Consider the following 26,562-nt stretch of genomic DNA (forward strand, 5'->3'; position numbering starts at 1 on the left):
CTGATAGGTGTGAAATAGTACCTCAGAGTTGTTTTAATTTGCATTTATCTAATCAAGAGGGATTTAGAACATTTTTTCTCATGATTATTGAAAGCTTTGATTTCTTCATTTGAAAATTGCTTATTCATATGCTTTGACCATTCGTAAATTGGGGAATGGCTTGTATTCTTATAAATTTGACTTAGATCTCTACATATTTGAGAAATGAGACCCATGTCAAAGAAATTTGTCATGAAAATCCCCCCCCCCCCCAGTTGTTTTTTTCTCTCCTAATCTTGGTTACATTGGTTCTGTTTGTACAAAAACTTTTAAATTTAATATAGTCAAAATTATTCTGTCTAGTCGCATAAAGTGAACACTTCCTCCCTCCACTGTCTGGGGTAATGCAAGGGGCTCACAGTTATCTTGAAGTTGCAGTTTGGGCATGAGAACTTGAATACCTTCACCATCACTGCCCTATATCAAGATAAGGTCAAAATGGGTATATGATTTAAACCTTTAATTAAAAACAAATCAGGGAAATAGAGACTAGTATATGAAGTTACAATATTATTAAAATACAGTTTGAGGTTGATATTCTGTTAGTTACTTAATCTCTTCAAACTACTTGATTCCCATTTTAATTACTCTCCATAAGGATTGATTGAGCTTCCTTTCTCTTTGTATTCAATGTCTCAGTCTCTTCTACATAAAAAAGAGATTATTGCCTATTGGTCAATTATATATTCAGTCCTTTCATTTTATTTGGAAGAGAATGGTCTTTACTTACAAGTACTTTTGTTCCAAATTTCCTTATCACCCATAATTCATTTTATGAATGCAGGCTTTTATTTTGCTTTAATTTTTGCCCTTCTGTACTTTTTTTAAAAGGGGAAAAGTCCAGTAAAGATTTTAGGATGGGGAAATATTTGTTTCTCCATATTTTCAGTGAGAGTAATGCTGGATTAAAATTGATGTATGGTATCTTTTTGTTATAAAAGAGTTGGTTTCAGGCCGCTATGAGCTGTGGCTCTTAAGTAACAGTATAACTGACTTGAGGCTACATAAGGATAACTGCCAGAGGCAGATGTAAAAAAACCCTCTATTCAATAAGGTTTAAAGGAAAGGTAAGGATAAATAAAAGGGTATGGTTATGTTCCCTAATCTAAAGGGGGTACTAATTTATATTAGTCCCACTAGTCCTCATGTACCTGCTTTGTTTATAGGGTTTCCCCTGGCCTTTTCTGAACTCCTTAAATCTACCACTAAAACCCCCCAAATCTATACTAAATAAATCTATGCTAATTTTTTATTATCCTTATATGGGTATTAATAACATTAATAATTTCAAATGATCAAAACATGAAAAGTTTAAAAGTTGGATTTAATGATATTATTATAAAAGTATACCTTAGTATCCCCTAAACTGATTTGGCCTCAAATTTTTATGGATTAAAATTAAATTTCTGAACACTTAAATCAAGTTCTTCCAAATCTGGTGTCTTTCTAAGAGGATGAAACAGTTTTGGAGATATGACAGAGAAGATTTAGACCCATTTTTATAAACTTAATGAGCATTTTTGGCAATACATAATTACATGTTTTCAATTTAAGAAAAGAAAATATCACCAGAGTTAAAATTTTCTCAAGAAATCTCTTATTCGTATAAAGTGATATACTGTTTATTGGTATGTTACATAAAATCTCTGAAACTTAGAAAAATCTATTATTCTTTATAATAGTTTCATAAAGATAATTTAAAATAGCATTGTTTCTGTTTTATTCTAGATGGTCCTCGACCCTCACAAAAAGAAATTATATCATTACGGGCATTTATGCTGCTTTTTTTGAAGCAGCTTATATTAAAGGTATATTCATTTACAATTCATTGTGTTTTTTAAAAATTGAAATTATAACTTTTAAGTCTTAATGTCTAAGAGAATTGCAAATCTCAAATATGATATCAACATATAACTTCATTTAAATGTTTTAGTTCTATCAAAATAACAAATTGTGTACTGGCTTTTAGAGAACTTTAATATGTCACATTTTGTTCATGAAAATTCTTCTCTTGTGGAATAAAGTTGTGGAATAGAAAAGGCAATTGCTTATGTAAACATTACATTTCAACATAAAGGTTATAGTGTTGTGAAAATTCATTGACATATAAGGAATAGAAGAATGTTATTTGAATGTAGTCATAACTTACCTGAAAGTAAATGGACAATTGATAATGATTGTCGTCTAATTTTAGTGGTCTACTTTCCTTTTAAGTGTAATATTTTCTTTATTGATTTACTTAAATTTAAGTTTTGTAATTTGAACAATTTTATTCTATGAGGTATGAAAGTTTTAATGTCTGACTTAATTTTCATTTGACTATAATTTATTCTCTTTTAAAAAGTCATTCAATAGTTTCCTTTACTAATAGGTAAGCATTTTGGATTTTATTTAACCAAAAAACTTACTATATTTCTATTAGGATCGAGGGGTCAAGGAAGATGAACTTCAGAGCATATTAAATTATTTATTAACAATGCATGAGGTAAGTTTTATGAATATTCTTTGAATTCTTTATTTTACAGTATATACTATATTTAAATTTAAAATATTGCTAATCCTTCTTTGTAGGATGAAAACATACATGATGTTTTGCAGTTATTAGTGGCTCTGATGTCAGAACACCCAGCCTCAATGATACCTGCCTTTGATCAAAGAAATGGGATACGGTAAGATAATTGTGTTGTTAGGCATCAACATTAAATATTCACAGAGCTACCAAGAGCAATATTTGTCTTATTCTTGCAGATGAAGCAAGCAAAATAATAAAATATGGGAAGACCTTTTATTTGCAAAGAAATGGAAGACATGAATTGATTATTAGGAAAATAATCATATGTAACGTACAATTGGGCCCTCATATTTGTGGAGAATATGTTCCAAGACATTCTGTGGATGGTTGAAACAGCAGGTATAAGCAAATACCTGCTGGTCCCATATATAATGCCATTTTTTACACATATATATGTATGATAAAGTTTAATTTACAAATTAAACACACAGTAAGACATTACCAACATTAAATACAGAAGTAATGAAGTACATTGTATATTATTGTGCAATTTGTACAATAGTCCTTCCTTATCAGTGGGGGATACTATCATTCCAAATCTTAGTGAATACCTACTCTCTACCTACTAAAAGTAAGGCAATTGTCTCAAGATACAGGATGAGACATGTAGTTTTGAAGATGGTCAATATAGGAATTGATTTTGCTTGATGATTCATATTAGTTACAAAGTTTTTTTTTCTTTTTCAGTGTTAGGGTAGTGGGAGGGGAAAAAATTAATGGTTGTCCCAAAAGATTTTTTTAAGTTTCAGTTCAAATATTTCTCTCCACAGGAAGCCTTTCATAGTCTTTCTAGCTGCCATAAATTTCTAAAGTTACCTTCTATCCACTCTGTATATGTATACCTATTTATGTATTTATGTGTATATCAATTTCCACATTACCATCTTACAGGCACAGACTATTTTTGATTTGCATTGTATCCCTAGCCGTTATTACTACCTAAATCTAGCATATGGTAGACATGTAATAAATATTTGTTAACTGTTCTGATATGAGCCAAACCCTAATGACCTTTTAGGTACCTTGCAACTTTGAAATGATGTAATTCACATAAGGATAGAATTTGTAAAAAAAAACAAAAAAACTCAAAAGAATGAATCTATCAATCTATCAATTCTACTTCCTATTGAACTAAGTTGATGAATAATGAAACATTTATTTAATACCTTGTTTGTATAAAGTACTATGATAGATACTAGAGTAGGTAAAATATTTTAATGAAACAGTGTCTCTGTCATTATTCTCTAACAAAAATGCAACTCATTATATAATGGGAATAATCAGTTTCAAAATAAATTGCTGTGTAAGTTCAGAAGAACTTTCCTACTGGGGCTCTATAGCTTTGAATGGAGTCTCTCAGTTCAGAGACAGAGAGAGAGAGAGAGAGAGAGAGAAAGAGAGATGGTATATCAGACCTAACAACCAGCTTCAGTAAAAGCATGATGATGTGAGACTATCTTGAGTATTTTGTAGCCTTAGAAATATCTAGTTATGTTGAAGAGTAATTTAAAATTAAATTGGAAAGGTATTATGATGTCATTTAATGGAAGTCCTTGATTGCTAGGCAAAATGAACTTTATTTAGTTGGTAGTAGGGAGCCGCTGAAGTTCTGAGCAGAAAGAAATGATAGCATTATCAGTACTGTTAACCAAACAATGACTTTGTAGCAAGAGTGTTAAGTTAGCTGGTAAGGAAAGCCTCAAATAGGGTGATAATGGAAATAACGGAAAGAAAGTAAATGTAAGAAAATATGAAGAATTCATTCTAAGTCCCAATAATGGATTTAATGTGGTCTAATAGGGAAGAGTCAGAAATTGTACTGGGCTTATAAACATGTAAAAGTGATTGAATTATAGTGCTTTAGACAGAAGTGAATTCAGAAGAAGGAATATATTTAGGAATAAAGCTAATGACTTTGATTTGTGCATATTAATTTTGTGATACCTCAGTGGGATGTATAGCTTAGAGATATCCTTTAATCAGGTGTAAATTCAGTTAAAAAAACATTTATTAAGTCATTGTTCCCTTCAAATGGTTTATATTCCAATGCAGTGAAATAGTATGCATATAGATCAATAAATACAAAATATATCAAAGAAAATACCACTTAATTTGAGTATAAGAATGGAGGTGGACTGGTTACAAAGTACTGGTAACAGGCTTATAGGGGAAGTATAAAAAAGGAAATATTTCTTCTTAACTTGACTGAGCCTTGAAGGAAGGTGGGGATTCCAAGAGGCAACAGGGAGAAGGGAGAAAGTTACAGGCACAAGGAATGTCGTGATCAAAGCATGTATGTGAGAGGTGGAATGTTACATATAAAGAATTGTAAGTTAGACACTTTTGCTATAATGCTACATAAAGAATAGTAATGTCAAATCATTGAAGGTGATGGAATAAGATTGTGAAGAGATTTAAATGACAAGCAGAAGTTTTTAATTTTTAGAAGTATTAGGTAACCACTGAACTTCTTTAGCATAGAAATAACATAGACTTGAACTTCAGGAATATCAATTTAGCAGATGTGGATTTGGTTATTTGGCCAAACAGGGGTATTTGGTCTGAGTATCACCTCAGAAAAATTCAGGATTAGAGATATGAATATCAGTCATCTTCCATAGGTAGTGGATAGTGAAAAGATTGCCAAAGAAGACTATTCCCAGAGAGATTAGAACACTAAGGGAATTTTGTCTCTTTTAAAAGATCTTTCAAATTAATCTGTTTTTAACCTTTGTTATGCATTTATAGCATGTTGTAGTTTGAAGATTCTTATGTGTTTCTCTATCTTCTAACTAGGTTGTTTAAGATTAAGAAATTTAAAAGATGTCTTATTTTTGTAACCAGTACATATCACGTTTTAAGTATTTTGTATATCTTATTAAATTTACTTGAATTCTAAAATAGGAATCAAGTATTTATCATTCCATTTTAGACCAATAAATTTTGTTGACATCACTTCTAACCCAAAAAATATTCTAGGATCTTGCAGGAAAGAATATTAATACATTATACCTAACTAAAAAAGATTTTTAAGCAAATTGATTAGTTATTCAAATATACTTCTAAATGTTTAGAAGAATATGAATCAATTTTTGCTTTACTTTGATGGACTTTTTCTTTTATTAGTTACTAGATGCCATTTTATACTGGGTGATCCTGTTCCTGTTTCTACCAGAAAACCTCCATAAAGAAAATAGCCTTCTTTCTAGATACTTTCTCTGCCTTTTCATGTAATTTATTATTATTCATTTGTTTCAGCAATGTCTGACTCTCTGTGATCCCATTTGGGGTTTACTTTGCAAAGCTACTGGGGCGATTTGCCATTTCCTTCTTTAGCTCATTTTATAAATGAGGAAACTAAGACCTAGGGTTAAGTGACTTGCCCAGGTTCACACAACTAGTAAGTATCTGAGACTGGTTTTAGACTCACACCTTCTTGACTCAAGGATCGGTTCTCTATCCACTTCACCATCTAACAACCTTTGTATAGTTATTATGACTTAATTTAGTTTGGTTAACTAGGCACCCCTTAGAATTATCTCTTATATCTTTTTGTGTTTGTTGATCTACTTTTTTGATCATATAAATTTTTAATTCTTTTGATACTACTTATGTACAAGCCATTCAGGATACTGAGTGATCCTTATATTGACCACATATCTTTTTACTGCTTTTGGAATTCTTTGTCATTTTATCTTTTGATTTATAATTGGGGTTCCTATGCTATTCTAACCTGGAGAACATAATGGTAAACAGTTAAGTTCTATATCAGAAAGCACTATGAAAATTTTAAAAATAAATTCCAGGCTGATTTTCTCTTCATTTCTGGGTTAAATTCATTGAACTTCTACAAAGAGGTATATATATTGATGGGCTAATTTAACAGGCCACCCAGCATGCCACATCTGGACAAGAATTCTTTTAAAATGTATTTTATTATGAGTTAAATAAAGGATGAGTGGATAGATATAACTTATAATACTGTGTATTTCTTTGAAGAGGCTTTTTATATTGTCCTATTTGATACAATTAATAGCATGTTGGATTATTTGGATAACTTCATCAAAACTTAGTTATTTTCATTTTTATGTCATGACAATCAGGGCTTCATATAATTAGTACCATTAGTTTCTCCTTTTGAAAAATCTGTTTATAACATATGGGTGCATTTCATCTCCTTATTCTGAATGTTTTTTTTTTCCAATATAGCTTTCCTAGCCCTCTTCTTTCATATTGAAATTAATGAGTATCATAAAAAGTGTAATATGCAGTATCTTATTAAGCTTTGTAGAAATATCCTAATTCAATCTTTGGAAGGGATATTGATAAAGAACTACCCATTATCTATACAATGATCTTCTTATTTCTACTCAGAATGAACTCAGTAAAACCACTTTATAAGGTAGTCCATGAAATTGCTTCATTTTGTTTCTAAGAAATGGATGAAATAAAATTAACTTATTTTCCCTTGTTATAGGTAATATTTGCACTATATTCTGCTTTGTTATGACTCCCCCTTCTTGTGTAATTGTTATATGAATATAGTTCTATTTTTCTGAGTAGGTGTTATTTTGTTCATCTCTAGGCAGAAATTATACACTGATACTGTTTAATTCTGCATATAACTTTTTATACCTTCACTTCTCATCATCACTTTGGAAGCAGAAAGAGGTCACTCAGGAATAAGAACTGTTCCCCATCCACCCTTTTCTTGGTTAAGTTCAGACATTGCTGTTACCCAAAACAAACAAAAAAAAACACTCACCTGCAATTTTTAAAAGTCATAATGTTCTTGACTGGCCAGTCATGACAAACTGGCTATCTGAGCAATGGGTTGACTCCAAACTTAGAACATTTAACTAGGTGTAGGATTTATCTAACCTTTTAGAATTCAAAATTATCTACTCATGCAGTCATATGATGGCATAATCTAAAGAGTAGATCTTAATTGAAAGGGCAATTATTACTGAATTGGAAGTGGTTGTGTATAGATTAGGTGATCATATGTTGGCTAATCAATTTTGAAGTTATTTTATATTGAAAGAGAGAACCTTGAAAAACTCAAGGCAAGAAGTATTTACTAAGCAATTATTTATTATGTTTAAGAAACCTTGCTAAATGAATATAAATGTTAATATAAAGATAGACAATCATTGCCCTCAAAGATCATTCTTTCGAATAGTGGAAGACAGCAAACAAAAGGTGACTGAGGGGGCAGCTGAGTATCTCAGTGGATTGAGAGTCAGGCCTAGAGACAGGAGGTCCTAGGTTCAAATCGGGCCTCAGATACTTCCCAGCTGTGTGACCCTGAGCAAGTCACTTGACCCCAATTGCCTATCCCTTATCATTTTTCTGCCTTGGAACCAATACACAGTTTTGATTCCAAGACAGAAGGTAAGGGTTTTTATTTTTTTTTTAAAGTGACTGAAAAGAGTGGTCAAGAAGTAGTCAGGATTGGAGTCTTAAAAAAGAATGGAGACATGACTGTCCTGGACACTTTTCTTGCACATATGTGTATATATATGTAGAGAGAGAAAGTTCTAAATTTAGAGGTTCATGATTGATAACAACTAATCTGAGAAAGGGATTTCAGTGGCAGAGGGTGGTCTCAAACTATGAAGATCAGGAATGAATCAATTATAAGATGAGAAGGCTACTGTGGCATTGTGAAGGAAGTCTGGAGCATCAGAAGTGGAACTTAAATAGAAATTCAAATAAGAGGAAAAAAATCTTACTTATTCTTACTGTTTTTCATATGTACCTGAGTTAAAAATTAAAGACAAATGCACTACTTCCACATACCTACTTAGAAAACTACCTAAAAATTGTGACTGAGTATTCATTAAGAAATTGAATAATGCCCTCCAGAAAATTATTTTTTTTTCTCTCCCTGAATTACAGAAAATGTTTACTAGAAGTTTATGGGCAATAGGAAAGGGGTCCATCAACAAAAACAGATCCAGCATAGCCAAACAAGCCAGTAGCTTCTCATTGTATCTAAGAAAGGTGTAAAGATCCTTATAGCCTGCAGTGCTCTTTGTCTAGAGGAGTGAAGAGAGGTGGACTTCTCATATAGTCTCAGGGTGGTAAGAAGCCTTACGATGCTGAGAGGAGCAGTGACTAGTTTAGGCAAGGTCAAGCTAGGATACCGAAAGGCTCCTTGATCTGGTAGTCTATTATCAGATGCCAAACAGGACCGTGAATATCCAGGGGTATAAGTCTAAAAGATCTAACAGGAATAGATAGCTAGGGGGCACAATGGATAGAGTTCCAGGCCTAGAGTCAGGAAGACTAGGATTCAAATCTAGCCTACGACACTTACTAGCTATGAATCCTTACGCAAGTCACTTAACTTCATCTTACAGTTATTACTACGACAGAAAGGTTTAAAAATTATTTAAGAGGACAGGACTCCCCACCATAGGAGATAGGTGGAGGTCATTGTTGAAACCCAGGGGATCCAGGGGAAAACTAAGCAGGGCCAATCAGTCCACCAAAAGCACAAGAAAACATAGAGCCTGGCCATGGCACAAAGTCTCATTTTAGGTATTAAAAATAGAAAGATGAAGAAACTGAAGAAGTTACCAACTGATATAAAGAATATTTATAGTTTCACAGATGCCTCTAAATTCAACCTATATAAATAGAATATTAATAAAAAGCTATAGAGGCTCAAAAGAAAAAATTAAACTTCATATAAGAACTATACAAAAACTAAGGAAAAATAAAATGAGATAAAATGTGAAATAAAAGATCTAGGTGAAAAAATTAGAATGGATATAGATTAGAATATAAGATAGCAAAGCTTATCTGAATAACATATTCTATAAACATTAAAATAGAGCAAACAAACATTAGCAGTTCTTTGAGATAGCATGAAACATTAGAATAGTCAGAAGAATTGATAAAATAAAAGGGTATCTGATTATATATATATATATACACACACACACACATATAAAGAATTTGAATGCATTCAAAGATCTTTTTTATTTGGAAAGTTTTATTTAATTAGTTGATTTAGAATATTTTTCCATAGTTACATGATTCATTTTTTTCCCTCCCCTTCTCCCATGCCCCTCCTGTAGCCATCAAGCAGTTCCATTGGGTTTTAAGACCTATTTCCATATTATTAATATTTGAATTAGGGTGATCATTTAGTCTACGTCCCTAATCATATCCCCATCTACTCATGTGATCAAGCAATTGTTTTTCTTCTGTGTTTCTTCTCCCATAGTATTTTCTCTGGATGTGGATAGCATTCTTTCTCATAGGTTCCTCAGAATTGATCTGGATTATTGCATTGCTGCTAGTAGAGAAGTCCATTATATTCGATTGTGCCACAGTGTGTCAGTCTTTGTGTATAAGGTTCTCCTGGTTCTGCTGCTTTCACTCTGCATCAATACCTGGAGATCATTCCAGTTCACATGGAATTCCTTCAGTTCATTATTTTTTTTAGCATATCTTTTAGATATTATTTCATCACCATCAGATACCACAATTTGTTCAGCCATTCCCCAATCAAAAGGCATCCCCTCATTTTCCAATTTTTTGCCACCACAAAGAGTGCAGTCATAAATGTTTTGGTACAAGTCTTTTAAGGAGAGTTCCTTTAACAATAATTGGACCCCCTGAAAATGATATTAAAAAAAACCTGACCACTATATTTCAAGAAATAAATTAAAACTTTCTGCTTTATTAGAGTCAATAGGAAAAATTAAAATAGAATCCACCAGTCTTTGTTAGAAACCTAAAAAATAAGTCTGAAGAATGTCATAACGGGTATCCAGAACTTTCAATGAAACATGCATATATTCTAGAGCAAAAATTCCTAAAAATGAATGGGGAAATAAGTGAGGATGGGCATAGATTAAGAAGTAGAATAAAACTATGGAGGTAAGTCATAAGCAAAACAACAAAAACAACAGAAATACAATAAAAAACAACCCATCTTGATCCCAAAGAGCAGGGGTAGAGGAGAAGATAAGAGAGAAGCTATTACCTGAAGGGGAAATAGGAGCAAGTAAAACAAAATTCACATTGAAGGGGTTATTAAAAAGAAGAAAAAGAAAGTTGTAATCTAAGAGAGTGTCTGTCAGCTGAGATGTGAATGAACCAAATTTGTGTATAAATATAATAAAGTATTTCTGCATTTAAAAATCATGAAAGAAATGGTTTCATTAGGTCCTAATTGTATATACTGCAGCATATTGAAGTTAGTAGAAAGAGAACAGTTTATATAAAGACAACATTATAATGAAAACTTTTAATTAGGTTGGGTTTGGGGTTTTTTTGATCCTTCTGTTTTTCATTTAGGGTGGTGTAAGGGCAATAGGACTTATAATTATAATGCCAGGGAAAAGGAACCATTGGAATATTTTTTTAAAACTACACAGAAAAGAGAAGTTCAGAAATCAGCAAAGACTGGTGCAGTTTGGAAAGCAACATGTGGACTTTAACTTAAAAAAGTAACCTGAAACCAAGAACTTGGTTTCATATGAAAGTATTATTTTTGGTGTTACCATTTGCTTAAAATTTTAAAAATTAAAAATGTTCTGCATCAGCTTATACAAATACCCATTTTTATAATTTCTTTGAATTATTATAAATTATTGATTGTCATTTCATATTTTTCTATTTTCTTAAAAGATACTAAGGAAAAATCTGATTTTGTTATTAGCAAGTAATTAATGATATGAATTTTTTTTCTTAGAGTGATCTACAAATTATTGGCTTCCAAAAGTGAAAGTATTTGGGTTCAAGCTCTGAAGGTACTGGGATACTTTCTCAAGCACTTGGGTCACAAGTAAGTTAACTATTTTTAAAAATAAGTTATAGTAATGTCAAGTGGGAATAGCTTTTTGTTTTCCTTTTTTAGTGCTTAAATCCATTTATAAAGTGAGTTGAAATTATTTATCCAAAGGAATAAAGTAATTGCTTTGTGTGAAATGAAAGAAATTATAATAAATTTCAGTTGCAGTCTGTTAGTACCATTTGCCTCTTAGACACCAACTGAATGGATAGGCTTATAGGGCAATAGATGTAGAACTTGAAGTGATCTTTGAGTCCATTTAATTCAGCCCCCTCATTTTATAGAGAAATAAATTGAGACCCAGTGACCTGGTCAGGGTCTCTTTTCCCATAGGATAGTTCAGGAAGAGACCCATGTTGGTCAAGACAAACCCCCACACCATCTTTACCACTGTCTCCCTTCAGGTTCTTATGGAGCTAGCCCAAGACCCTGATGCCAAGAGCTTTGGGAATAGCAGTGTCCCCCAAATCATCAGACCAGCTTCCAGACCAGCCCTTACAGCTATCATTGAAGGGAAAAAAATCATTGTGGTGAAGGGACATAAATTTGTCATGACCATTAGCAATAGCTGCTAACCAATTGCCACCAAGAGGCAGAATGAGAAGGCCTGGAAGTTGTACTCCTTTAGACATCTAGCCGTGCTTCCAGTTATCATCAGCAACTCCTATGGAGAAGGTGTCAGGCATAGCTGCCAACTAACTGCCATTCACAGAGCAGGCAAGTCAGTCTAGCTGAAACAGCCCTTGCTGCAGCCTAAGGGAAAGATAGAAGGTAGAAAATGCCAGGCAAATTAAATCACTACCACCACCTTGACCACTGTCTCTTCTCAGACCTCAATACAGACAACTGAGGATTCTGAACCTAGTAGTAGTAGTTTTTGGAATAGCAAGTCTTTTACATATCTGCTTCTAGTCATTATCCTCATAAGCAATCCCCTACTGGGATATTGTATAACCCTGCAACTGTTATTGTAGGTGCTATAGCCATTTCTCTTGAAGATCAAGAGAAGAAAGCTCTTGCCAACAAAATACTTAGTATGGTTAAATGATTCAACATCAGAAACTATGATTTTTTAACCTTGGAAATGACATCATTGCACACTAAGGATCATGAGATCTTTCCATATGAATTGTATCTAAAACTTTTCATATGTGTTTTCTCTCCCATTAAAATATGAATTTCTTGAGAGTACAGGTTGTCTTACTTTTCTGTTGTGTTTCCAGTACAGAGATCAGAGCTTTACACAAAGTAAAGTAAAAAAAATATATATACACACATTAATAAATCCTTCATTCATTCCCATATTCATCTACCTTCCATTCTCTATTTATATGACTATAATTATAGTTTTAGCCCATATTACCTGTGATTGCAGTTGTTTCCTGATTATTTTCTTTGCATCTAAACTCTTCTCTTCACCTTGTGGAGACTATTCACTTGTTTAAAGATCTAATATTTTGAATATATTATTGTTAGGCCCAATTAATGCAGAAGAAAGAATAGAATTGAAGAAAATACAGCATGCAATTAAAAACAGCTTTATATGAAATAGAGAAACAATTAGGGAAGAGTAAAAGTATTTCCTAACTTCAGTGAGGACCCTGCCAAGATTAGATAGCATATAAAGAGAAGTTGACCAAAATATAACACAAAATCAGGTTTTGTTCTTATATATATTTATCATTAAGATGCTTTCCTGTCTCTAATTTCTTTCTTCTCCGATCCATCTCTCCTGTAGCTTGCTTATGATTTTCCTGAAACACATATCTGACTGTCACCTTCTATATCTATATGAAGCCTATTCTTGTTCCTTTCCCTTCTCCCAATTATTAGCAATTTGATTCTTAAAATTATGTCAAATGTATGCTGGATTTACTTCTAAAGATATAGTATCACCCCAGAAGAGCTTAAACTTTTGGTGGCAGTTATTACATTTTTCTTTTGTATCCCCAGAACCTACTACTAATAGGTACTAATTTTAAGAGATGCCTCCTATTTAGTTTAAGCCATTTAGAATTGCCTAGAAACAAAAATAGTGTACTTAAAATATCAAGCATTGTGATAACAAGAAATTTTATTATTCTCAAACATTCTCAACATGTATGGCCTTGGTCAGACCACCTCACCTTCCAGAATTTTGCTGGCATAGAATCATGTGAACTCATCTTTGTCCCTGACTAGCCCAGGGAAGCAAGTCAGTTACTCAGTATATGGTAAAGTTAAAAAAAAAATTACACTAATTATATTACATTTTGGAAAAATGTGAGGCTTGTTTCTTAGAATCCCTTAGAGCACCAGTAACATAAAGTCTTAATATTATTTGTTTTACTGATTCAGAGGCAAGCCTATTTGTGCTGTAGTTCAACTTTTTAGAGTTCATGCAATTACCTTCACCACCAAAGATTTGTAAAATCCACCTAATTACCCACCATAACAAAGTTTATGCAAAGAATTTTGATACTAAGAGGAAGAAATGGATTTGTTTCTATCTTGATTGCCTTCACTTGTATTCAATGCATTACTCTTATTTTTCTTTTCTTTTTAAATCCTTATCTTTTGTCTTGGAATCAATACTGTGTATTGGTTCCAAGGTAGAAGAGTGGTAAGGGCTATGCAATGGGGGTCAAGTGACTTGCCCAGGGTCACACAGCTGGGAAGTATCTGAGGCCCGATTTGAAACTAGAACCTCCCATCTCTAGGCCTGACTCTCAATCCACTGAGCTACCCAGCTCCCCCCTCTTATTTTTCTAAAAAAGAGATTTGAGGGACTTTTGTCTATAGTATCAGATTTTTTGACTAAGATTGATGTGTAATTAGCATTTGTGCTCTTGGCCTTCATTTTTATACTTACTACATTCTGTATATGGCATATGACTTGTGAAAAGGAAACTAGACTAACAGTTTGTGTGGGGGAAGGGCCACACTTTCACTTGGAATGGGACTCAGTGACATGGGGAAGATTACCAATGGGATTCTGTGATAGCCTATCCGCATTTTGCCAAATCTTGCAACAAGACTTACAGAACATCCGATTCAAAGAAAGCAAAATTGTGCACTATGTGGATGACATTCTTTTTGCATCCCCATCTGCTAAAGTTTGTTACCAGGACAGTAAAAAACTCCTCCTAGAGCTATATAAGAAAGGTCACAAAGTTTCCAAATCAAAACTACAATGGGTCATGCCTAAAGTGGAATACCTAGGATTTATCTTGGAAAAGGGGACGAGAAGGATTTCCAAGAAAAGAGTAGAAGACGTACTGAAACTCAGTGTGCCAAAGACTAAGAAACAACTGAGAGCCTTTTTAGGAGTGACAGGTTTCTGTAGACAATGGATCCCAGGCTATAGCCAAATAACAAAATGCCTTTCGGACTTAACCAAAAACACAGTCACAGAACCTTTGAAGCTAATGAAAGAGCATCTCCAAGCCTTGGCACAGCTCAAAGAAGCAATCATAACAGCTCCAGCCTTAGGTATTCCAGACTACAACAAAGAATTCCATCTCTTTGTACACGAAGAAAGAGGCATAGCTTCTGGAGTGTTAGTCCAGTGGGGTCTGGTGACTAGTCCTTCCTTCCTGCCAGGGTGGGTCTTGCTTCCGGGTGTTGGTGGGGAGAGGAGCTTGTTCAGCCCAGTCTGGAGTGGCATGCTCTTCTTGTTTCAGCCCAAAGACACAGGCTTCTAAAGGTTAGAATTGTTCTTGTTTGCTTTCTGTATACTGCTAAGAGTCTGAATTAGAACAACGAGAGTAGACAGGAGTGGGACAAACCCTCCGCCAGCCTCTAGGGCCTGGCCCTATACTGTGAAGCTAAGGAAAAACTCCGATTCCAACTGGATTATTAAACTTTATATTATTTGAATTCGCAGTCAGATAAGTGGACTATATCTTCTGGTCATAGAGGGAGCTGAACTTCAGTTTCAGTCATTCAAAGACAAACCATCCTTATTGGACCCCTGCTGTTTCCTCTCAGCAGGGGGCATCTCCCTCCCTTGCCTCACCAGTGTTCCCTCTCTCCCCTTAACTCCTCCATACCCCATAGAAACCTCCCATTTATCCCCATTTTTCCCAATCCTATTTCCTTTCTCAATAAATATTACAGACTAAAAAGAGAAGCAATCTTGTCTGTACTGTATATATGAAAAGACCTTTGCTGCTTCTTTGAACCTTCATCTAGGTACTCAGTATTACCACTAAGTTGATTACATCTCCTTTCTTCCATACCAATTCACAATCACTATAATTATGAACAAAGTTTCACCTTTGCAATATCATTAGAAAATAGGGCCCCTTCCAAGAATTTAAGAATTTAATCCCATGTTACCAAAATGTTCAATGGGAAAGTTTTTTTTTTTTTAACTATCCTGGTAGTGAAGAGACCTACCAATTGAAGTGACTTGAGCTTCCTAGTGTACACACTAGATACACTGGAGAACAGGGACCTTCAGCCTCCAAGTGGCCACTTTCACAGAGTCAGACAAGGAAGGACCTGAGAGGATCAGTTGGAACTCTGCCTCCAAACAGTCTGTTATCAAATTAGATCATCTTGGTGGCCAGAAACAAGAAATAGCTTTGTTGCAGAACTTTTCTCCCTTTCTGCAGTAGTATTGAATTGCTGAAAACAAAGCTTTTGATATGCTCCATCATTAGAATCAAGTGATATGAGCATGACAGAGAATGGTAACAGAATTGTTATTTCAAGAGTCCATTCCAGCTTTCAGATATACCACCTGCCTGTGGATAGCACAAGAGAAGGAAAACCAAGCAGATATAATGGCTATGGGCCTAATCTATGACCTTTGCAGTGAATTGGGTCCCTCAATCAGAGGCATCAATGATGCAGGGGTTCCATAAGGAAACCTTTGTCAAATCAGGCAAAATAATATTTTTAGGAGACATATTCGTCTTCATCGACAGGGAGCTATTGAATTAGTTGAGGAGGTAGAATGTTGGGTTTTGAAATTGAAGTCTCAGCCCTTATATCACCCAACTTATAATAGACAACTCTAAGCAAATGGTGATAGTATTGTTTTATATCATCTAATAAGTAGTACTTAGGACTCAGTAGTAGAAGAGTATCTTTACTTCAAGTATTTTGTCAAGCAACTGCTTTAAGAAGATTGTAGTTCCATAAACTTAATGAGCATTTTATTGGCCACCCTTAGATTTCTATCAAAGACTCTGTTTTGTTTGATCTTTGTGGATAGAGACCTCTAAAAATGTGGACTTCATAAGATCCTAAAGGAGCAGAAAGAATCTCCTGAATGACTTCCTTTAGGTCTTTTAAGGCTGTGTCTCTTTCTAGGTCCCACTTATAAAAGTTAGGCTTAGGGGCAGCAGGGTATCTCAGTGAATTGAGAGCCAGGCCTAGAGATGGGAGGTCCTAGGTTCAAATCTGTCCTCAGACACTTCCCAGCTGTGTGATCTTGGGCAAGTCACTTGACCTCCATTGCCTTAAAAAAAAAAAAAGAGTCAGGCTTATAGGCGACCTGGTGAATAAGTACATTAGGATACATAATTGGGAGTTTGGATTCTCATGAAACCAGAATGTTTAATAAAATATTTCTATTTCCTTTTAGGTTGTAGGAGAGCCAGTGTCAGTAACTCATTCCAAACTGTTAAAAATCATCTGTCTACTATTTATTGTTTTCCTCAAAATTTGGCTAAGTAGGTTACCCTCTGGATTTTCTTGGTGTCCCACCCTCTATTCCTCATATGGATCATATTCTGGTTCAGGATCTCAGTTAATTTTGACCTTGCCTGGCAACATTGTGTCATACCTTGTTGCCCAAAGGATGGGAAGCCTCTTTTAGGTCTCTATCCAGTAGACTCTGGCAATATGAGGTTGAGTTTAGGCATCCTGAAGAAGGAATTGTGAAGGTATATTTGATTTCTTCCCAAGTGAAAGCAAACTACTCCTGATTAGTTTCAGCCATAAAAATAAAGGAAATAAAAATCATTAAATTTTATAAACCACACTACTTCTCCTGGCACTGGGTTATCTGATCTACAACATTGATAAAGTTGCAAAAATGAGCTTTACTGTGGAATACAGGTATCATATGGGTGTAATACTTCATTTGTCAGACTTTTTTTTTTTTAACGTGCTGGCTATTCTTATGACCTTGTTAATTCTATACTAATCTTGTAAAATACTCGATTATAAGTTTTGGCTCTCTAGGAAGAATTGGATGTAGAGTTGATATAAAAACAAATATAGCAATATTAATTAATATTCAAAAACTTAAAAAGTAGCTTATCTTTTTAGTGGCATTTTTCCATTAAAATTTTAATTTGTATACATGAACATTTTTATTAGGTGAATATTTCAAATAGTTACACATTGTGTTTGTGTTTATAGATGCCTTATTCCATTGTTTTATGATCAGAGAATCAATTCTGTTATGGTTTTGTTTCTTTTATAGGAGAAAAGTTGAAATTATGCATACCCACAGTCTTTTTACTCTTCTTGGAGAGAGATTGATGCTGCATACAAATACTGTGACTGTTACTACATACAACACACTTTATGAGGTAAAAGAAAAATAATTGAAAAAGCATATGTATAATATTTATTGTTTTAACTTCATTGAATTTTGAATACCTTTTGTCTTAAGTTTTATATAATTTCTCATGATAGGATTTAGCAACAAATTAATAGATCACTTTTTAAGCATTAACTTCACATAGTTCACTGTATTGTGTATGTGCTAGGGACTATATCATAGATTCTACTTTTCATATGTTAAAGGAAATTTAAAGTTTCAAGGGAGAAAAATATATTTAGATAGCTGTGTTCCAATGAAAAGAAAAGCCAAAGTGCTGTGAGAAATAAAAAAATTGGTAAGATCTTTTTCATTGGAGGGAACTAAGGAAGGTTCCATTGAAGATACGGCATTTGAATTGTCTTTGAATAAAATAAAGGACATAAACAAATGGAAAGAAAGAAAATCCATTTCCAGTAGTTTTTTTTTTTTTACAAAGCCACAAAATGGGAAAGGGCAAGATAAAAATAGTGTTGTATAGACAGATGGATTTACTTAGCATGTGGCAGGTTTAGAAATGTAGTTAAGAAGCAGTTTGGGGAGGTCATGAATGTTAGAATCAGAATTTCATTCAGTTAGGTGGTGAGTGGTTACCAAAGGTTTTTGAATAGAGAAGTGGTTTATTCAAATTGGTAAAAAAGGAAGTGGTGTGAAGGATGAACTGAGGATAGGATAGATTATTTTATTTATATTTGGCAGATATAACAGTCTTAAAAAAACTGATTTTGGTGGAAATTGAAAGAGAGAGAATCATGAAATATTGAATTTATAGAATATAAGAATCTGTCATTGAGGGAGAGAAAAGAATTATAGGTGATCCCAAGGTTATGAGTCTGAGTGACTAGAAGAAAGGCATTGCCATCAGTAGCAGTGTGTCAGCAGGTAGGGCACAACCTGAGAAGAAAAGTATAGGTTAGGCAATGTTGAGTCTGAAATACACCCAAGTGGAAAATTGACATAGGTGATTGAAAATATGGATTTCAAACACTAGAGGAAGATTGAGATTTAAGATAGAGATTGGATGTCTATATCATTGAACTTCTGAGTTTTCATTTGATCTTCAAGGAAGAGAGTAATTAGAAAATAAAAGCTAACTAATGAACTAGTGATGTTCATTTTAAAAGGATAGGAGCAACATGAAGAATAGCAAAGGAAGAAGGAAAGAGTGGTCAGCGAATAGTATTAAACCAAGAGAATGAGTTGTCAGATAAACCAAGAAGTGAGAAAATGAAGGGAATGGATAGTAATGTCAGATGCAGCATGAAAGTCCAAGAATAGAGGAAGAAAAGCATATTGATTTGATTTGAGTACACAAGTCATTAACTATGAAGGGAACTTTTACAATGCTAGTTGAAAATGTTTCACTGTAAGAGACATAGTACATTTAAATTTGATAATAAGGGGAAATAACTAGATAGCCTTATAATTTGAATGAATTATCAAGTTCAAAGGAAAGTTTTTGTTTAATGCTGAAGGAAATTGGAGCATGTTTGTGAATGAGTGGTAATAACCCGTTATTGCTATTTAGTTATTCAGTTGTGTTTAACTCTAAAAGGATTTTCTTGGCACAAATATTATAATGATTTGCCATTTCCTTCTCTAGCTCATTTTTATAGATGAGGAAACTGAAGCAAGTAAGGTTAAATGACTTGCTCAAGGCCATACAGCTAGCAAGTACTTGAGGTTGGATTGGAACCCAGGTCTTCCTGATTCCAGACCCAGTGCTGTATCCACTGTAACACCTAGCTGTCCCACATGAGCCTGTAGATGATTCAAGATACATGGAAGAAGTCAGGTGGACAAATGATAAAACAAGATCATGAAAAATATCAGAAGAGGTCATATTTAGGGCAAAGGTGGAAATTCTTCCTTTGGGCCTAGGGATTAGTGGGAAATGATGGTTACAGTACAGAGATGTTGGAGCCAGTTCATACTGGCCCATTAGAGAAGATTATGAAATTTTCATTATGAGCATTTATATTTCAGAAATAAGCAAATTCCACAAACAGGGACTAAATTTATTGCTTTGTTGATTTATATAGACTTAGGAAAATGTTGAAGAAAATGTTAATAATGTAGATTAAACTAAAAATATTCTTCAAGAATTTTTTTTTTCTGGAGAGGCAGTTGTTGAACATGTACACTGCAATAAGGACATTATGGTGTTAATAGTGTTTTTGTTTTTGTTTTTTTTAAATCCATACCTCCATCTTAGAAACAATACTATGTATTGGTTCCAAGGCAGAAATGTGGTAAATGAACTTAATGAATGAACTTTTAAAAAATATTGGAGTTAAGTAACTTACCCAGAGTCACACAGCTAGGAAGTGTCTGAAGTCAGACTTGAACTCAGAATATCTTATTTCTAGGTTTGGCTCTATTATCTAGTGAGCCACTTAGCTGCCTCTTAGCAATTTTTCTTAAGGAAAGTTTACATCTAATTACATTAATATTCTCAGGAAAGTAAGAGATGTTACCTGTTGAGAGTGAATTGCTACAATTTTGGATTCTTGTGGGAAGAAGAGAAGGCTTTGGATAATTATTGTGGGAAGTATACTAATGAATAATGGATAAATAATAAAATTTTCTATAACTCAGTTATAATATCTAGATGTTGTCTTTGTAGTTTATTATAATTCCCTCCATTAACTTTAAGCACCTTAGAAGTAAATGCAGAGTAGTTGATCATTCTATTCATGTTAGCAGTCCTGATTTCAAAGAGGTTAGAGTCTAGTGGGGCAAAGAACATTTATCTACATATAATCAAGATATATGCTAATAATTTGAAGCTAGTCAGTAGAAGAAAGGTATTAGGATTAAAAAGGATCAGGAAAATCTTCTTATATAAGGTGGGACTGCAGCTGAGACCTGAAGACATCCAGGGAAAGCAAGAAATGGAACTGAGGGAAAGGTTTTGGCTCTCCCTGGTTTAGTTATCAATATTATAATTGTATGATAGGAAGAAGTTAGTATGTCCCTTCTTTTGCTAATCTTGCAAAGAATTCATATATTGTATTGATATATCATATTGATATATGATGTGATCAATTCTTTTTAATGTTTGCTAGAATTAGCTTTTAAATTTGTCTGTGGGATTTCTTCCCCTTTCCCCCACTGCCTTTGCTAGTTTATGTATTGCTTATTCAATTTCTTTTTCTGTTATTGGTTGCCTAAATTTTCTATTTCTTGTTCTATAAATCAGTGATTTTAATATTTTTTCTAACTTTTCATCCATTTCTTTTTTTTCTTGTTGGCTTTATTAGTCTAAAGTTGGACATTTTCTAATATCCTTCATTTTATTTGCTATGAATTCTTTTTATATTTGATAGTGAGACATTGATTTTTAAATTTCTTGCTTTTGTCAAATTGTCTAATGGTTGATATCAATTTTATTAGTTTGAAGGCAGTTGTTTCTTCTCCCTCTATTAGAATATGAAAACTTCACTCTTTAATAGTTCCTTCTGATTACTGAAATGCATTTACCTTTTTCTATGGGTAGGTGCAGTGGATAAAGTATTGGGCCTTAAATCTGGAAAGCTTGAATTCTTACTTGCTACTTAAGCCAATTACTTATCCCTATTTACTTATCCCAATTTGCCTTAATTTCCTCAAGTGTAAAATGATCTGGAAAAGGAAATGGCAAACCATTTCTTGCCAAGAAAACCCAAATTGGGTGACGAAAACTTGAATATGATTAATATAACAGAACAATGAAATTTTACCTTTTTATTTTTCTTTTGACTTCTGAGTTCCAATTCAGCACCTCAGGAATATTTAGAACTCTTCTTTGTGATTAACTGTTTATTTTATCGCCTGTAGTATTATGCTCAGTTTTACTGTTTACTTAATCATTACATCTTTTGCCTTTTGGAATATCTTATTTCAAACTCTCTTTTTTTTTTAACAGAAGCTGCCAAATATTATTTAATCCCAATTGTGGTATTTTTATAACTCTGTTAGCTAACTGGATGGTTCTGACAATTTAAGAGCAAACTAGCTGTTCACCTATTTCTAGTCTTTAATCCTTATTTGTTTGTGGACTGAATATACTTGTATCAGAGTGAAAAGAATGAAGACTAATCCCTGCTCTGGAGACTTGTCTTTGGGCTGATTTCATCTTGCTCCTGGGTTAGAAAGGTCCACCCATAGCTCTTAGTTCCTGCCCTTTTTTACTTCCCTGTGGCTTGACTGCGAACTTCAGCTGGAAAAATAACCCATCGTGGTTTCCCCTGAATCTTTTTCATCACTCTTTCTAGTCTATTCCTTGATGTTTGTTGCACTGGATGCAAAACTGACTGGAGTCATACTCCTGCCTACTCTATATTCTTTACTAATCTCTTAATTTCATATATACTATTTGGGTTCTCAATCCTTTGATAGGCTGAAAATAGTTTACTGATAGCACCTCTAATTTTCCCTATTAATTCTAATGTATGATTCCCGGTTCCCCATCCTAACTCAAGAAAGATACCTTTTGTCCCACAAAAGAAGAGTCCGCTTTCTCCTTCTTTATATATTTTGGCAAAGAAACAACTTGACTTTGAATTTCTGTTAATCAACAGTTTTATGACACTAACAAAATAAATATTTAGCTCCTCAGTTCAGAAGGGGAAGCAGGCTATTTAAAAGTGATTGTTGTTATAGCATCCTAATGTTTGTGACCCCTTTGGCTATAGCAAGTCAGTACTATCTATGGGGTTTTCTTTGCAAGGGTATTGGTGTGGTTTGCTATTTCTTCTCCAGTATATTCAGACAAGAAGTTTAAGTGACTTGTCCAGAGCAACACAGCTGGTAAGTGTCTGAGGCAGGGGGGGTTATAACTCATGTCTGCCTGCCTGACTCCAGGTCTTGTACTTTATCTACTGAACCACTTATCTGCCTCTTAAAAAGGTGATTAACCCACAATATGTTTTGCCATCTCTGAAAAGAAAGGAAAGAAAGGGGTATGCCACTGATCTCTCCTCCAGCAGGATTAGTAGAGAGGTTTTATTTTTTTTTCATATATCATCATAGCATCCTTCTGTAAGGATAAGTGATAAGGGAGAAAGAATTGCACAGATAGTCCTTAAGAGGAAAGGAGCAGAATTTAGACACAAACTTGGGAGAAGATTCTGGAAGGAGAGGAGGATCTTGGGAGTTTACTGGGTTTAACAGTCTCTCCTGATCTGGCTTTCCTCTGAGCTGGTTAGGAGGATCTTTGCTCTGGCATGCCCTAAGAAAAGATTAATCTTGTAGAAAGATTAGGAAATTCCTGGATTGGAGAACTGCCTTGGAGATGACCTGCCTTTCCCTGACGTACAGAGATCATCAACCTGTCAGAAACATCTTGGTTAAGGTAAACCCAAGGGTTTTGTCACCTGGGACTTTAGGTTTACCTAGGAAGCCAACCCCAGGCTTTGGGTAAGGACTCAGTACAATTGTGAGTCCTACATCCTTAACCTTTTAAAGACAATCTATAGTATATAGATAGTCAGATAACTATTTTGGATGTAAATAAGAACAGGGAGTGAATAAGAAGGGCTTGAGAAGACCAGAAGACCCACGAGGGGGAGTATAGATTGGTGGGAGGAGTTACAGTTGTATATATTTAGGACCTTATTTATCATTTCCCTACCCTCAATAAATGTGTTTTTTTTTTTAAATAATTGCAAGGGTTATGCTTCACTGGCCCAGGGAGGTTCCTAGTTGTTGTTGTTTTTTTTCCCTTTTCCAATCTCTCTAGGTCCTTTCCATTAAATATCTCCTTTTGGAGGTAGTTTTCTCTTTCAGTTGATGAGTTTAAAGGACAAGAGCCAAGGAAATTTTGAATTTCAGGGGAAACTGTCACCTTGAGTCCCTTCGAATTCTGAGAGCTACTTCTGACTGGGAAAAAGCAGCTAACAGAATCTTGGTGCTGCTCTCAGGGGGAGTGGTTCTGACTGAGAGGTAGCCACTTTGGTTGGAATTTTCTGTCTTACTGGTACTAAGGGAACATTCTCTTGGGAAATGCCACTCTGCAGTTCAAATGGAGGTAGGGGGCTGTGGAAAATTCCATTTAACTTTTTCAATCAACTTTATTTCTAATATATCCAATAATTACTACAAATATGGGTTTGGTATATTATTTTTCTCTCATTCCCTATGTTCTTATGGTAGTAATACCTGACTTTTTCTATGATTGATCTAGGGTTGAAATATTATTATTTCATGAAATATTATATTATTTTATATATTATTATTTTTTATTTTTTATTTATATATAAATTTTACATATATTTATATATAATATATATTATATATTTCATCGGTGATAATGATTTGCTGTTTTATATCTGTGCTGGTTAAAAGTTTAAGTTGGGTTTTAGTTTTAAAGAGATGCAATGTATATGGCTGGATACTGGTGAATTAAATTGGTACTGCTGAATTAAAGCAAATGGTTATTGCCTTTCAACTGAAATTGGACCAAATTGAACTAACTTGTGGGGATTTGATGAAACTTAATGGCATGGCACATTATTTAAAGCAACAGGAACTAGTGAAGCTTAGAGAGGCTAATGACCAACAAGCTCCTACAAAGTTGCAACTAGAGACTGAGGCTTTGGAAAATAATCCAGTTACAATGTGTCCTTTAAGAGATATCCCATCTGATCAGGGCATTGTGCACATTAGATAGTACAAGAATTTTACACAAGGTGAACTAGAATACTTAAAGAGATTCTCAAATATGAAGAAGAACCAATAGTGGTAGTCTCTCAGGGACTGAAAATGACAATTGTCTTTGTGCATTATCATCTATTGATGTACCCTCATGTGGCTTTGAAGTCCAAAGACTGAGGCACAGAGTTTGTGGCATATGGGGTACGGGACGCCAGTTGTTACGGGAGGTGCGGTTGTGGCCTGGTGTCGGTGTTCACGCGCAGTGGCAAGACATCAACGTCGTTCATCTTCAAAGGTGGTGGCGGCATGGTTAATGTGGGTTCGCCAGCTGCTTCTGACAGAGGCAGCAAGTTGTAGTTGCTTTAGTGTAATACCAGCCCACTTCAAGTTTGACTTTAGCTGATCCTTGAATCTTTTCTTTGGTCGGCCTTGTTTCCTGAGTCCAGCTAACAGTTCACCATAGAATACCTGTCTTGGTATTCGCTGTGGATCCATGTGGATAACATGTCTAGACCATCGTAGCTGGGTTTGAGGTCCATTACTTCGATGCTGGTGGAGTTGGCTATGTCGAGGACTTCCTGGTTGGTGATTCAGTCCTGCCATTGGATCCTCATGATTGACTGGAGAGAGCATTGGTGGAATTGCTCCAGCTGTTTCATGTGCTTCCGGTACAGTGTCCATGTCTTGCAACCGTACAGGAGCAAGCTGAGGACCATTGCGTTATATATTTTGAGCTTCATCGCAGTACTTACACCGCTATGTTGGAGGAATTTGCAGCGCAGCCGGCCGAGTGCCTGGCTGGCCTTTTGGATCCTGGCATTAATGTCGTGGTCTAGGGACCCATTGTTGGTGATGGTGCTGCCCAGGTACTTGAAAGTATTGATGTTAGAAAGCTCCGTGCCATTGATAGTTATGCATGGCTGGTTAGTTGGCCTCCCTGGTGCAGGTTGAAACAGCACCTCTGTTTTGCTGAGGCTGATAGTCAGGCCAAACAGTTTTGTTGCAGTAGAGAACCTGTCCACAATGGTTTGAAGATGATTTTCTTGGTGGGCCATGAGAGTACAGTCATCTGCGAAGAGAACTTCCAGTATGAGTCTCTCTGTTGTCTTTGTTTTTGTGGTCAGGCGGTGAAGGTCGAATAGTGAGCCATCTAGTCGGTATTTGATATAGATGCCCAGGTCTAGATCCATCACAGCATGTCGTAATACTTAGGTGAAGGATAGGTTGAATAGTACCGGAGCGAGGACACAGCCTTGTTTCACACCACTGGAGATGTTGAAATGATCAGAAGTCTCTCTACAAGATAGGACTTCCCCTGTCATGTCAACATGAAAGAGCTGGATCAGTTTGACAAATTTTGCTGGGCAACCGAGCTTGCTAAGGATCACCCACAATGCGTCCCTGTTCATTGAGTCGAATGCCTTTGTCAGGTCTATGAAGATAACGTAGAGACTCAGGTTCTGCTCAAGGCATTTTTCCTGCATTTGCCTCACCATGAAGACCATGTCAATGGTGCTGCAATCTGGTTGGAAGCCACATTGTGATTCAGGCAGGTTCTGCTCTGAAACAGATGACAGGAGTCTGTTGAGTATAACACGGGCGAGGATCTTTCCAGCAGTGGAGAGTAGTGAGATGCCTCTGTAGTTGTCACAGGCTGCTCATGCGCCTTTGTTCTCATATAGGGCTACGATGGAGGCATCTCTGCGTTCTGGGGGCATGTCTTCCTCTTCCCATATGCTGGTCAGCACTATGTGGAATGCCTGGAGCACCTTCCATTTAAGGCCTTGTACACCTCAGTTGGAATCCCGTCTTTACCGGGAGCCTTGTCTGCATTCATTTGTTTAATGGCTTTTTGGACTTCCTCTATTGAAGGAGGGACATCAAGTTGTTCAATGGTGCAGTTTTGGGGGATCTGGTCAAGGGCGCTTTGGTTGACTGAAGAGGGTTGGTTGAGAAGCTGAC

General features: G+C 34.9%; 1 protein-coding gene across 9 annotated transcripts in view; it reads left to right on the forward strand.

The window, feature by feature from the left end:
* The window catches only part of NBEA (neurobeachin), an 829,579-nt gene that overhangs the window by 200,755 nt on the left and 602,262 nt on the right, over window positions 1-26,562 (forward strand). For all 9 annotated transcript variants that reach the window (XM_056794740.1, XM_056794741.1, XM_056794743.1 and 6 more), the window contains 5 exons: window positions 1,768-1,847; window positions 2,462-2,524; window positions 2,611-2,708; window positions 11,325-11,417; window positions 17,845-17,953. In XM_056794740.1, the coding sequence (XP_056650718.1) occupies window positions 1,768-1,847; window positions 2,462-2,524; window positions 2,611-2,708; window positions 11,325-11,417; window positions 17,845-17,953 (443 nt within the window). The remainder of the gene's footprint in view (window positions 1-1,767; window positions 1,848-2,461; window positions 2,525-2,610; window positions 2,709-11,324; window positions 11,418-17,844; window positions 17,954-26,562) is intronic.

This window comes from Monodelphis domestica, chromosome 4 (assembly GCF_027887165.1).
Source record: "Monodelphis domestica isolate mMonDom1 chromosome 4, mMonDom1.pri, whole genome shotgun sequence".
NCBI classification, from domain to species: Eukaryota; Metazoa; Chordata; class Mammalia; order Didelphimorphia; family Didelphidae; genus Monodelphis; species Monodelphis domestica.